This window comes from Bubalus kerabau, chromosome 4 (genome assembly GCF_029407905.1).
Source record: "Bubalus kerabau isolate K-KA32 ecotype Philippines breed swamp buffalo chromosome 4, PCC_UOA_SB_1v2, whole genome shotgun sequence".
Classification (NCBI taxonomy): Eukaryota; Metazoa; Chordata; class Mammalia; order Artiodactyla; family Bovidae; genus Bubalus; species Bubalus kerabau.
In genome coordinates, this window is record NC_073627.1 from 119919646 (window position 1) to 119932438 (window position 12793).

General features: G+C 33.6%; 1 protein-coding gene across 5 annotated transcripts in view; it reads left to right on the top strand.

The window, feature by feature from the left end:
* VPS13A (vacuolar protein sorting 13 homolog A) overlaps positions 1–12793 on the top strand; it is a 266066-nt gene that overhangs the window by 107606 nt on the left and 145667 nt on the right. For all 5 annotated transcript variants that reach the window (XR_008713637.1, XM_055578364.1, XM_055578365.1 and 2 more), the window contains exons 24-27: positions 5429–5510; positions 6954–7108; positions 7959–8115; positions 12122–12201. Coding sequence is in view for 4 of the 5 variants with exons in the window: in XM_055578364.1 (XP_055434339.1) it covers positions 5429–5510; positions 6954–7108; positions 7959–8115; positions 12122–12201 (474 nt within the window). In the remaining variant the exon portion in view is untranslated. The remainder of the gene's footprint in view (positions 1–5428; positions 5511–6953; positions 7109–7958; positions 8116–12121; positions 12202–12793) is intronic.

Here is a 12793-nt window from a genome sequence, read left to right on the forward strand (position 1 = left end):
TAAATACTGGACTAAATCTGGTCAGTTCCGTTCAGTCACTCAGTCGTGTCTCACTCTTTGCAACCCCATGGACTGCAGAACGCCAGGCTTCCCTGTGCATCACCAACTTCCAGGCTTGCTCAAACTCATGTCCCTGTTAACCTTTCCAAAAGTATCATGGAGATTTACAGGTTTCTGGATTAATTGGATAAGATGTTTTTTCCATGCCATTTCGTGTCTCCCTAAACTGAGGAGGATGCAATAGAATGTGGCGTTTGTGCTTTTTTTACCCCCTGATGCTTCCATATTAGAAGTAACCATACAAGTGTGGTTTGGTTATTGTTCTTTTGTGCCTTTTGTTTTAATGAGCTTTTTTAATGGTTTTTTAGTCCACTACCCATTTCCAGTTGATCCAAATAAGACTAAAAGGTAATGTTTTGCCTTTTTTATTTTTTTAACATGAAGAGAAAATCAGAGTAGTGAAATGTAAATCTATTTCATTCCTCTTCACTTCTTGTTTGTCCTCACTGATCATTTTTTTTTTTAGTCTAAGAGTCCAAAATATTTGTTACTTTTACTTTGTATTTTATTCCTGTGACTCATTGAAATTCTCTTGTTTTAAGTAATAAAACCAATATAATCTCATATATAAACTTGAAGAAGTAGATTTTACAAGTTATATATAGCATGATCCAAAAATAAGGGATTTTGTATTTTCATCTGCTTTTTTCTAATGTCTCTTGTTGACTTATATTTGATTTTCTCTTGTGTTTGTCATTATTGAACTATGCCAGATGTTCATTTGATGCTTGTGCTCTGCCTATAGTGTACAAATTGAGTTAAACAGATAAAAGTCTTATCCTTTAGGAATTTTGCAGTTCAGTAAGAATACAGAGATAAAGATGAGGTCAGAGACACCTGTACAGATACCAAATACATAAGTAAAATATTAAGCATTAAAGTCATTACTGATTAGGAAATTTTTTCTTCTAACATTCTGAATTTATAAACTGTGTTTTGAATTAATACCAGTTTAACTGCAAAGCAGCCAGAAACTGTTGACCAGCTTTGTACTCCCTGTGGTGTTGTCACAATTTCCATATTATACATTGTATATTCAGTAGTGTCGTTATAATTATTCTTATGGTTTTCTTTTAAGTGTACAGGAAATAAAAAAGGTGACTCTGAACTAAGAATACAACATCTCCTTATTTATTTACCCATGTAATTATATGTACTGGAGATTTATTCTTTATATAGCTTTGAGTTACTATCTAGTATTCTTTTCCCTACCTAAAGGGCTCTGGCAAGGATTTCTTATTGGACAAGTATAGTGATGATACACTCCTTATGTTGTTGTTGTTTGTCTGGAAATATCTTAACTTCTCTCTCATTTTGAAGGATAGTTTTGCCAGACACATAATCCTTGGTATCAAATATGACTTGCCATTACCTTTTGACCTTCATGGTTTCTGGTAAGAAATATAGCTTTTAATAGTTTATTGAGAGTCTTAACATAGGCAGCTCACTTCTCTTATTGCTTGCAAGTTTCTTACTTTGTCTTTCAGCTGTTCGATAATAATATGTTTTGGAGTGGATGTATTTGAATATGTGTTACTTTCAGTTATTAAACTTAGATTTTTTAGGTTCATGTATGTGCTTTGCTCAGTTGCCCAGTTGTGTCCAACTCTTTGCGGCTCCATGAACTGTAGCCTGCCAGGCTTCTCTGTCCCAGTTTTTCATCATATTTGGGCACATTTTTGGAAATTATTTTTTCAGATATGCTTTCTTGCCCTCTCTTCGTCTTGTTTCTTGCTGGTGTTCTCATAATGCATACATCACCTTACATTATGGTATCTCACAGGCCCCTTAGGTTGTGTTCATTTTTCTTTATCCTTTGTTTCTTTTCTTCTTTTAATAATTTTGACTGATGTGTGCATATGTTTACTGCTAGCTCAACTCTGCTTTTGAAATTCTCTAATGTATTTTTTCTTTCAGTTATTGTAGTTTTCAGGTCTGGAACTTGCTTGGTTTCTTTTTATAATTTCTGTCTCTTTATTGATACTTTCCATTTGTTGTAACATTCACCTGGTTTCCTTTATCTCTTTCTCAATGGCTCATTTTAGCTTTCTGAGAACATTTTAGACAATTTATTTAACGTTTTTTTTTCCCCCCAGTAAATCTGATGCCTTTGCTTCTGCTTGAACTATGTCTGCTGTTTTCCTCTGTGCATAGGCCACACTTTGTTTCTTTGCATCTGTTCCCCTGCTGTTGTAACTAGATAGAGGAATTATGAGGAAATTACACATCTATATATTCATTAACATAGATTTTAAAATATTAATACTTAGCAAATATTACAGTCAAATAGTATGATATTTTAAAAAGATTAGACACTATGATACTTTAAAACACCCAGGAAAGCATTTATCCCATGAAAGCAAAAATAGTTCACCAATCAGTGTTAAGTACACTTTATTGAATAAAGGATAAAAAATGTATGATTATTTCAGTAGACAGGGAAAAAGCATTGATAAGATCCAACAACCATTCATGATATCAAACTGAGAATATAAGGGCACCCCATCAATTTAGGAAACTAATATAAAGTTTAATTTGAAAAAGACCGAATGCTTCCCCTGTAATATCACAAATAGTACAGGAATGATGGCTTTTCTTACTACTTCTATTCAAATTCATACTGAAGATTCTAGCTTCTGCAGTAACTTAAGAGAAATAATGACAGAATAGAAAGGGAAAAGTAAAACTGTTTGCTGATGATATGATCATTTATGCAAAAAGTCCTGAGGAATGTAGAAAAATACAACTAGCAATAGCGAATTTGTCACGGTTGCAGTCTATATCATCAATGTAAATAGTAAGTTCTTTCTAAAAATCAAATTAAGAAAAATATTCCTTTCATAATAGCATTAAAAAATTAAATAATTAGGAAAAGTTTAGCAAAGGAATAATAAGACCTGTGAATCTAAAACTACATGACATTTCTGTAAAAAATTGATCATGACCTAAATAAGTGGAATGATACAGTTAAGAATTGGAGGACTGACCCTCTTAAAATGACAGTTCTCTCAAAACCCTATAGATTTCTCACAGTCCCAATCTAAATACCAGATTTTTCTTTTGGAAGTTAGCAAGTTTATTATAATACACGTATGGAAATACATGAACATATGTTGGCCAAAAAATTTGGATAAGAATAATGTTGGTGGGTTTCTAATATTTGATTTCAAGGCTTATTTTATAGCTGCTTTATTCAGGAAAGTGTTGTTTCAGTGTAAGAATAGACATAAAGATAACTAAAGTAGAATAGAATTCAGAAATAAATTAATAATATGGTTAATATATATATTTTATTTCTTACAAAGTTTCCAGTGCAACTAAGTAAGTCTTTTCAACAATTGTTTTAAAATAATTAGATTTCCATGTGGGGAAAAAAGTGAACATCAGCCTGTAACATATACCAAACATGGAATTTAACCTGCAATGAAACAGAGACTTAATGTAAATGCCCAAAAGTGTAAAGTTTGAAAACCTTCAAAAACAGAGAAAATCTTTGAGTTCTTGTGGTGGATAAAAGTGTCTTGGGATAAATAGGTACAAATACAGGAGAAAAAAAGTAAATTAATAGATATTAAAATTTTCTGCCTTTTGAATGATACTGTTAATAATGAAAAAAGGCTGTCCATCCAACTGGGAAAAATATTGGCAACCCATACAACTTAGAAAAGCTGTTAGTCGCTAAGTCTAATCCAACTCTTTGCAGCATCATGGACTGTAGCTCCATAGGTTCCTCTGTCCATGGGATTCTCCAGGCAAGAATACTGAAGTGGGTTGCCATTCCCTTCTGCAGGGGATCTTCCCAACCCAGGGATTGAACCTGGGTCTCCTGCATTGCAGGCAGACGCTTTACCATCTGAGCCACAAGAGAAAGACTATCCAAGATATGTAAGGAGACCAGGAATCCAATAAGAAATGAGCAAACAGACAAGAAAGATGTTCAGTTTTATTATTCACCTCATAAAACAAAATCTTCTTTAATGAATGTAGTGTAAAAAACTTCAAAACATTAAATATTGAAATTGGGGGCAGCATAGTTGTTCCTTTTTGTGGCGGTATGCCTGATGATTGAGGACTCGGAGGGCAGCTTCTGAGTTGCTGGTAATATTCTGTTCCTGGATCTGAATTTTGGGTACATGGATGTGTTTTCTTTTTGAAATTTAGTTTTTATACTTATATTACATACTCATATGCAGTAGATTATATTTCAGTAAAAATGTTTCTGCCAAATGAATAGGATTCTGAGAAGCAGAAACAATCCATGAACCTATAATATGTGTAACTATATTTGTGAAATTCTAATTAAAACTAGGGTGAAAATGCCAGTAAGATTATGTCTGAGAATGCTAACATTTTAATGAGGAAGTGGAGCCATACAAACACTAATCTACTGATGACATCATATAATGTCTTATAAACACTTGTGAAAACATATTGATAGTACTTATTAAAGTGAATATATAAAATTCCACTCTGATGCATACACAATAGAAAATCTTGCGTTTGAGCCCATGTGTTAAATGATGGTTATACTGGTAATGTGAGTAAAAGCAAAAATCTCTAAACCATACAAATATTTACCAACATTGTAATGGACAAATAACCAGTGGTTTATATTCATCAATGTATAGCAGTAAGAATGAGTAAAATATCAATATGGATAAAATTTAAAGAATATTTTGTTGAAACAGTGTCACAGGAAAATGTATGCAATATTATTGCCTCTTTCTGAGTTTAGAAAGAAATAGGTTAAATAATATTTTACTTATAAAATCAGTCATAGAAGGTTAAAAACAAGTAAATAAAATAAATCAATTTTAGGGAATGTGATCAAGAAAGTAGCACATAAGATGCTTCTAGGTAAGTATCTGGTACTATTTTGGTTTTTGGCCTGGGTGGAAGATTCAGGGGTATCTTATTATTATCATTTTCAAGTGAATTATATTTTTTTTGTATGCTCTACTTGGCTCAGGACAGTAGAAAAGTAATTTACTAAAATATCTTTAAAAAATTAAAAATAAAAGTACAGGCTCCCTAACCACAGAGGCTTTACATTTTGAGACTTTGGTTGTTTCCTGTGGATGCCATAGAGGTGGCTTCCTTTATTTAGTAAGATGTTAAGATATATCTATGATTTCTTCCTATACAAAGTCTGTCAACAAGGAAATGATTGTAACAGTTGTGAAGTTTATATTTAGCCTTAAATTGTAAAAGCACTTCTTTAAATTTACATTTACAAATTTTCTAGTTCAGACTGGAATTTTTCCAGTTAATTCAGATTTAAGTGTGTGTGTGTTTGTTGTCACAGTCGTCCTAGAACTTACAATAAAAGTCTGTGTACCAGTTGAGAGTGAATTAACTTTTCTTCCAGGTTCAAAGATCCACTTCTTTGGGAACATCACAGATGTCACAGAAGAAATTTCCTCTTTTGGAAATTCCATGTGTTGAAGATGGTAAAATGAAGCTACTTTAGGAAATTTTCCTTGTTATAAATAGATTATAAAAATAATTTTCATTTGCAGACCACATAAACAATTTCAGGCAATAGTAGATATGCATGTTATCTAGAAAATTTCACTTAAATTCCTTTTGCAGTGGGATTTTCTGGAGAGAGTAACATGGAAGCATATGCACTACCATGTGTAAAATAGGTAACCAAAAGGAATTTGCCGTATGACTCAGGGAACTCAAACTGGGGCTGTGTAACAGTGTAGAGCGGTGGGAAGGGTGGGAGGGAGGTTAAAGACCAAGGGGACACATGTATACCTATGGCTGACTCATGTTGATGTGTGGCAGAGGCCAACACAATATTGTGAAGAAATTTTCCTTCAATTAAAAATAAGCTTCGAAAAACAATTGAATCCCATAGTAACAAGGACCACTAGTAAGTTTTAATCTTCTCTATCCTATTGTGATCTAAAAGAACCCATGAAAGTTTGTGTCTAATTTATAATCTGTTACTTAGCTTTTGGAGATCTTCATTATAGTAATTTTTTTTTAACTTTTCACATTTTCTTTTCACTTATTAAAGGAAAATAATCAAGCCTTAATATATATATTCACCTATGAAGACTTGTAAATATTTTGTTATGAAATACAGGCTTTTTTGGCCACGTTGGAAAGAAAAATAAATGTATTTTACTATTTTTAAGAGTTTAAAAATTGCTAAATGTTAAATAACAGAAATTGCCATGTTGATCCTCAGTTTTCTAGAGAATGTTTACCTTTCTCTGTAGTGACCAGGCTTGGTGGGAAAGGAAAGGAAATGTTATTTTGAGATCATCTATCCTTAAATTCAATTTTATATTTTTAGGGATATATTAGATGGTTTTAGTTTCTCTTAAACCTTCTTTTAATAGTTTGACTGGATTTTGGACCCTTTAAAGTATGTTTAAAAAATTTATTATCATATATATGGCTATATAGTTGTATATATGTGAAATAGTGCTTAATCTTAGTTTCTCTGTTTAAACTACAGGGCCTGCCCCCTGCTTTTACTGTTTCAGAGTTTGTAATTAAGTTCTGTTTTGCTCTCCAGATAGAGTGAGCATATTAGTATGTTCCTTTGAGTATTCATCATGTAGGTAGTAATTGGCCTTGGCATTTGCTATAAAATTTTCTTTGGCAGTTTTTAGACTATTGATTTTAAAGATGCCTATTCTAAAGATTGCATTTTGTAATTTTCGATACATTTTGTCATTAAGAATTTATTTTTGTAGCTATAATCTCTATATTATTTTCTTTTTATTTTGATGTTGCAGTTGTTTGAAAACTGACATTTCAGTTTTTTGAAGAAGTGTTGTAGTGTTCGTATTTATTTCAGATAAATTATTAAAATTTTATTATTAAATCAGTCCTGTAGATTATTGACTTAAAAAATGTTCTGCGATATTTAGATTCAGATGAGGAGTTTTTTGATGCACCATGTAGTCCGTTGGAAGAGCCTCTTCAATCTCCATCTAGAATTAAAAGTCCTCAACAGAAAAATCTTCAGAAACCAGATTGTTTTAAAAATATGATTGAGTATAAAATAAGATTTGAAGTGCCAGAGGTATGCCTTATATGTACCGTAGTAAAATTAATATGGCTTATTTAAATTTTGGTCATTTCTGCTATTCAGATTATTTATATAGCCTTATTACTAATAGACATTGTTGTAATTCTATTTAAGCACAATCCAGATGTTACTTTGTGATTCCCCTTTTCCCTTTGAAGATTAATTTCCTTAATAATTAAAGATTTGGCCACCCTCACCTCCTGAGAGGGACCACACTCTGTCTGTGGAAAGTTTAAATAAATCCTCTTTCACATATATATGGAATTTAGAAAGATAGTAACAATAACCCTGTGTATGAGACCGCAAAAGAGACACTGATGTATAAGAACAGTCTTATGGACTCTGTTGGAGAGGGAGAGAGTGGGAAGATTTGGGAGAATGGCATTGAAACATGTGTAATATCATGTATGAAATGAGTTGCCAGTCCAGGTTCAATGCACGATGCTGGATGCTTGGGGCTGGTGCACTGGAACGACCCAGAGGGATGGTGTGGGGAGGGAGGAGGGAGGAGGGTTCAGGATGGGGAGCACATGTATACCTGTGGCGGATTCATTTTGATGTTTGCAAAACTAATACAGTGTTTCAGGTTTAAAAATAAAATAAAAAAAATCCTCTTTCACTTAAAAAAAATAATTAAGAGTTTACATGTATTATTACTATTCAGTATATATTTATTGAAAATAATTTGCCTAGTGCATGTATTTTATATGTATAAGATCTCTCCTAAATTTAAATCTATATCATTTATATCATGTATACCTCATATATTCATATATGGCCACCATCTGCATAAATATTTTTGTGTGTGTGTTAGATAGTTGTTTCTTTTTTCTTTCTTTTCTAGGTTTTGATTCAGTTCTGTCACCTTGTTGGAGACTGTGAACTACCTGTGGTAGAAATTAATGTCTTAGGATTGGGCACAGATATTGAGCTTAGAACATTTGATTTGAAAGCAAATGCCTTTTTGAAAGAGGTCTGCTTAAAATGTCCAGATTATTTTGGTAAGTATCTCTGTTTTTAAAAATAATTCAGTTCAGTTCAGTCGCTTAGTTGGTGTCCGACTCCTTGCGACCCCATGGACTGCAGCATGCCATGCCTCCCTGTCCATCGCCAACTCTTGAAATTTACTCGAATCCATGTCCATTGAGTCGGTGATGCCATCCAACCATCTTATCCTTTGTCGACCCCTTCTCCTGCCTTTAGTCTTTCCCAGCATCAGGGTCTTTTCAAATGAGTCAGTTCTTCGCATCAGGTGGCCAAAGTATTGGAGTTTCAGCTTCAACATCAGTCCTTCCAATGAGTTTTCAGGACTGATTTTCTTTAGGATGGACTGGTTGGATCTCATTGCAGTCGAAGGGATTCTCAAGAGTCTTCTCCAACACCACATTTCAAAAGCATCAATTCTTCAGCGCTCAGCTTTCCAACTCTCACATCCATACATGACTCCTGGAAAAACCATAGCTTTGACTAGACGGACTTTGTTGGCAAAGTAACAGACTTTTGTTGTCTCTGCTTTTTAATGTGCTATCTAGGTTGGTCATAACTTTCCTTCCAAGGAGTAAGCGTCTTTTAATTTCATGGCTGCAGTCACCATCTGCAGTGATTTTGGAGCCCCCAAAAATAAAGTCTGTCACTGTTTGCACTGTTTCCCCATCTGTTTGCCATGAAGTGATGGGACCAGATGCCGTGATCTTAGATTTCTGAATGTTGAGCTTTAAGCCAACTTTTTCACTCTCCTCTTTCATTTTCATTAAGAAGCTCTTGTTCTTCACTTTCTGCCATAAGGGTGGTGTCATCTGCGTATCTGAGATTAATTAAAAAAACTAATTTTAATATTTGATTAGCTTCTAGATATAAATTCTCTAGACATTTAGTCAGTACATTTGATATTATCAAAGACATATTATGAGTTAGTCTTCAACTTTCATAGTATACTTTGATCTAAGGAGTAGGCTAGAGGGATTTGAAGATAACTTTTTTCATTAAGAAAAATGGTGAAATTTAAATCTACTTAATGAATACTAAAATACTGAAATAGTTTTCTATTGATATTACAACATTTTACCACAAATTTATTAAATTTTTATAACTGAGATGTGAGACTGACAAGTCTCAACAGGCAAAAGTCAAGCTATCAACAGGACTTCTGTTTTGGAGGCTGTAGGGGAAGATCTGTTTTCTTCTTCATTCAGGTGTTGGCAGGACATCAGTTTTATCCGATTTGAGTCCATTTTCTTACTGCTTATAAGGTGTAGATTGGGCTTAGCTCCTACAGGCCTCTCTGAATCGTTGGAAATAATTTTTTGTATCCCAGAACCATCATGAGGTGTTAGGTCCTTCTTATGTTGTAATCTCGCTAACCTTTTCTTCCACTCTAAAAACTAAGGTAATTAAGATTGGGTGCATCTGGATAATCAGAGATCATTTCCCCTTAAATCCTGACCTTAATCACCTCTGTAATGTTACATTTATCATATAAGATAACATAGTCTCAGATTTGGGGGAATTAGAGCATGGACATTTCATTTAATTCCAAGTGTTTTTAACTCTTCCTTCAAGATTTCTTTTTTGAGTCATGTGTTATTTAGAAATGTGTTATTTATTTTCCAAATATCTTGGAATTTTCCAACTAGTTTTCTGTTACTGATTTCTGTTTTCATTCTTCTGTGGTCTGAAGGCAGACATTGTATGATTTCTATTTTTAAAAGTTGCTGAGCTGTGTTCTGTGGCTCAGAATGTGGTTGATCTTGGTGAATATTCCATGTGAGCTTAAGAAGAATGAATATTATGCTCTTGTTGGATGAAGTAGTCTCTAGACATCCATTACCTCCAGTTATTTGATGGTGTTACCGAGCTGAATTGTGTCCTTACTATATAATATGTATTTTTTTCATTTCTGATAGAAGAGTATGAAGGGTTCTAATAAGGTAGTGGGTTCATCTGTTTCTCTTTGCATTATGATCATTTTTTCCTTTCTATTGTTCAATAAGTACACCTTAAGGATTGTTGTATTCTCATGGAAAATCGACTGCTTTATCATTATTTAATGCCTTTCTTTATCCCTTACAACTTTTGCTTGCCTTGAAGTCTGCTCTGTCTGAAAATTAACATATCTATCCTTGCTTTCTTCCTTTTAGTGTTAGCATAATATAGTTTTCAACATCTGTTTACTTTCAAACTATATGTACTTTTGTATTTAAAGTGGGTTTTTAGCAGTCAGTATATACTTGAGTCTTTTTTTTTTTTTATTATTCATGTTGGAAATTGGTGTCTTTTTTAATTTTTAAAGTTAAAAAAATTTTTTTGGAGGGGGAGGTGGGCATGGCCTTGTGGCTTTTAGGATGTTAGTTCCCTGACCAGGGATCAAACCCGGGCCCTGGCAGTGAAAGTGTTGAGTCCTAACCACTGGACTGCCAGGAAATTCCCTTTTGATTGTTGTTGTTTTTTTTAATGTTTATAAGTTATTTAATTTTTAAATGGGAGCTATCCTGTGAAATCTTTCGAACTCATTTAGGAGTCCCCCCACCCCACTACCACCCTGTGGTGAACTGAGATACTAAAATAAGGGAGTTAAAAACTTAAGCTGAACTCTGTGGGAATAAGAAAGGTGAGGAATATGCTTATATACGTATCAAGGATTTAAGAGTGTCATCTTCTCTGGGAGCTCATTCTCAGACAAAAGATGTCTGTTAACTGTTATAACGAAACTTCCCCTTTTCTGTGAGCCCTGGATTAAATGGGATCTCTGTATGTTGGGAAGCAGATTAAGTATTGTAGCCTGAAAACTTAGTTATTGGAAATGATTTACACATTTTTAGTTCCATATGCTACACTTGTTCTGTGGCCCTTCAGAACTTGCATCTGGTGAATTGTGTTATGATTATCTCTTCCTGAAAAAATTATCATACATGCAAGAAACAGAATTCTGCCTTATTATGCTTTTTACATCAAGAAAGTTTGCTCTGACAGTTGAAAAGAAAAATGAGCCAACTTGATAGTGCTTTGCAGTAATCCAGAAGTATTACAGAAGTTGTTAATATTTGTTTTTTTATAATTGTTTGTTTCCCTAAGAGCAAAGGGTAAGATAACCCTTGCATACTTAATACAGGATATACAACTAACAGTTCCCCTATTTGTGTAATACATTTGCTTATGTTTTCTTAGAAAGAGTAGGAAGAAGCGAATACAATATATCTTACACAAAGTAAATAATCAGTAAATAGTTGTTCAGTGAATGAATGAATGTGTGAAAAAGTGGGGACTTTTTTAAGGATTGAAATGTGATTAGCATCTGCAGTAGAAGGCTAGCTTAAGTACTAATGAACTTAAATCTGGAGGGTTCTGTGGAAATACACTGTATTTCTTCCCTCATGAGTAGTATGCCTGGTTTGTACTCCTATCTTCCAGTATCTTGTTATTGATTTAAAAGGCATAAGTAATTTGCTAATGATGGTTATAAAGACTTGACACAAAATACTCTTCTTCAGCAGTTTCCTTGATTATTTTCTTAGATTTTAAGCAGAAGCTACAATATAATTTGTAAAGACTGATAATATGGTACTCAAGTTTATTTTAATCTAAACTAATACACAGAACAGCTTATTTCTCATCAACTATCTGATGTTTTTTGTATACAGTCGTTTTTAGAGATTCTGACTTATTTCTGTGATTCAGGACCAGAATCGCTTCATGTCCTTTCATTGTTCCTCATAAACATTGTTTTCTCTATCTGATTGCTACTTTTTCTTACTTAACTTCCTATCTAAGTTTAGAAAGGTAAGATAATCTTTTGTAGTGTGGCATAAGAAAAGGGAATCATGAGATGAAATTATATTTGTAGATTTTAAAATAAAGGAAGAAAGACCACCTGATTTGAGTAATACAGAGATCAGAGTTCAGAACTAATACAGGAAATACTTCTTTTCCAATTCTATAATTGTTAATATTTCCTGTATTTATTTCCTATTACATTTTCTATGAAAGAATAATTTGAGAAATTATTTTTAGATGAAAACAAGAAACCAGTTTATTTGATTACAACACTGGATAACACAATGGAAGATCTCTTAACACTGGAATATGTGAAGGTAAGTAGTTTGATTTATATACTTGCTATGGTAAGCAAGTGGTGCTAGTGGTAAAGAACCTGCCTGCCAGTGCAGGAGACTTAAGAGATGTTGGTTCGATCCCTGAGTCAGGAAGATGGCCTGGAGGAGGGCGTGGCAACCCCCTCCAGTGTTCTTGCCTGGAGAATCCCGTGGACAGAGGAGCCTGGCGGGCTACCGTCCATGGGATGGCACAGAGTCGGACGCGACTGAAGCAACTTACCTCACATGCAAGCATGGTAAGGATACTGTTGAGATATTTAAATCAAGTTTTATAAGTTCAGAAATATTCAGTTTAATCACCATCCCGATGTGATCACTGTAACTCCTAAAACTTTAAGATGTTTTATTTTGTCATCCTCTATTAGATAACTTGTGGTTTATAAACACTTAATATATGAGGACAATAAGCAGCCCACTTTCTAAGTAGAAATGACCTGCAGTTTGACTGTTAACCCCCCTTAGGGAATCTACAGACTTTTTAATCTTGATGAAATTTGTTGTGGTATACTATAAAAGATGAAGCTTTCACTTGATTTCCCACGATAGTCTAAAGTTACCTAATTTTTCTGCT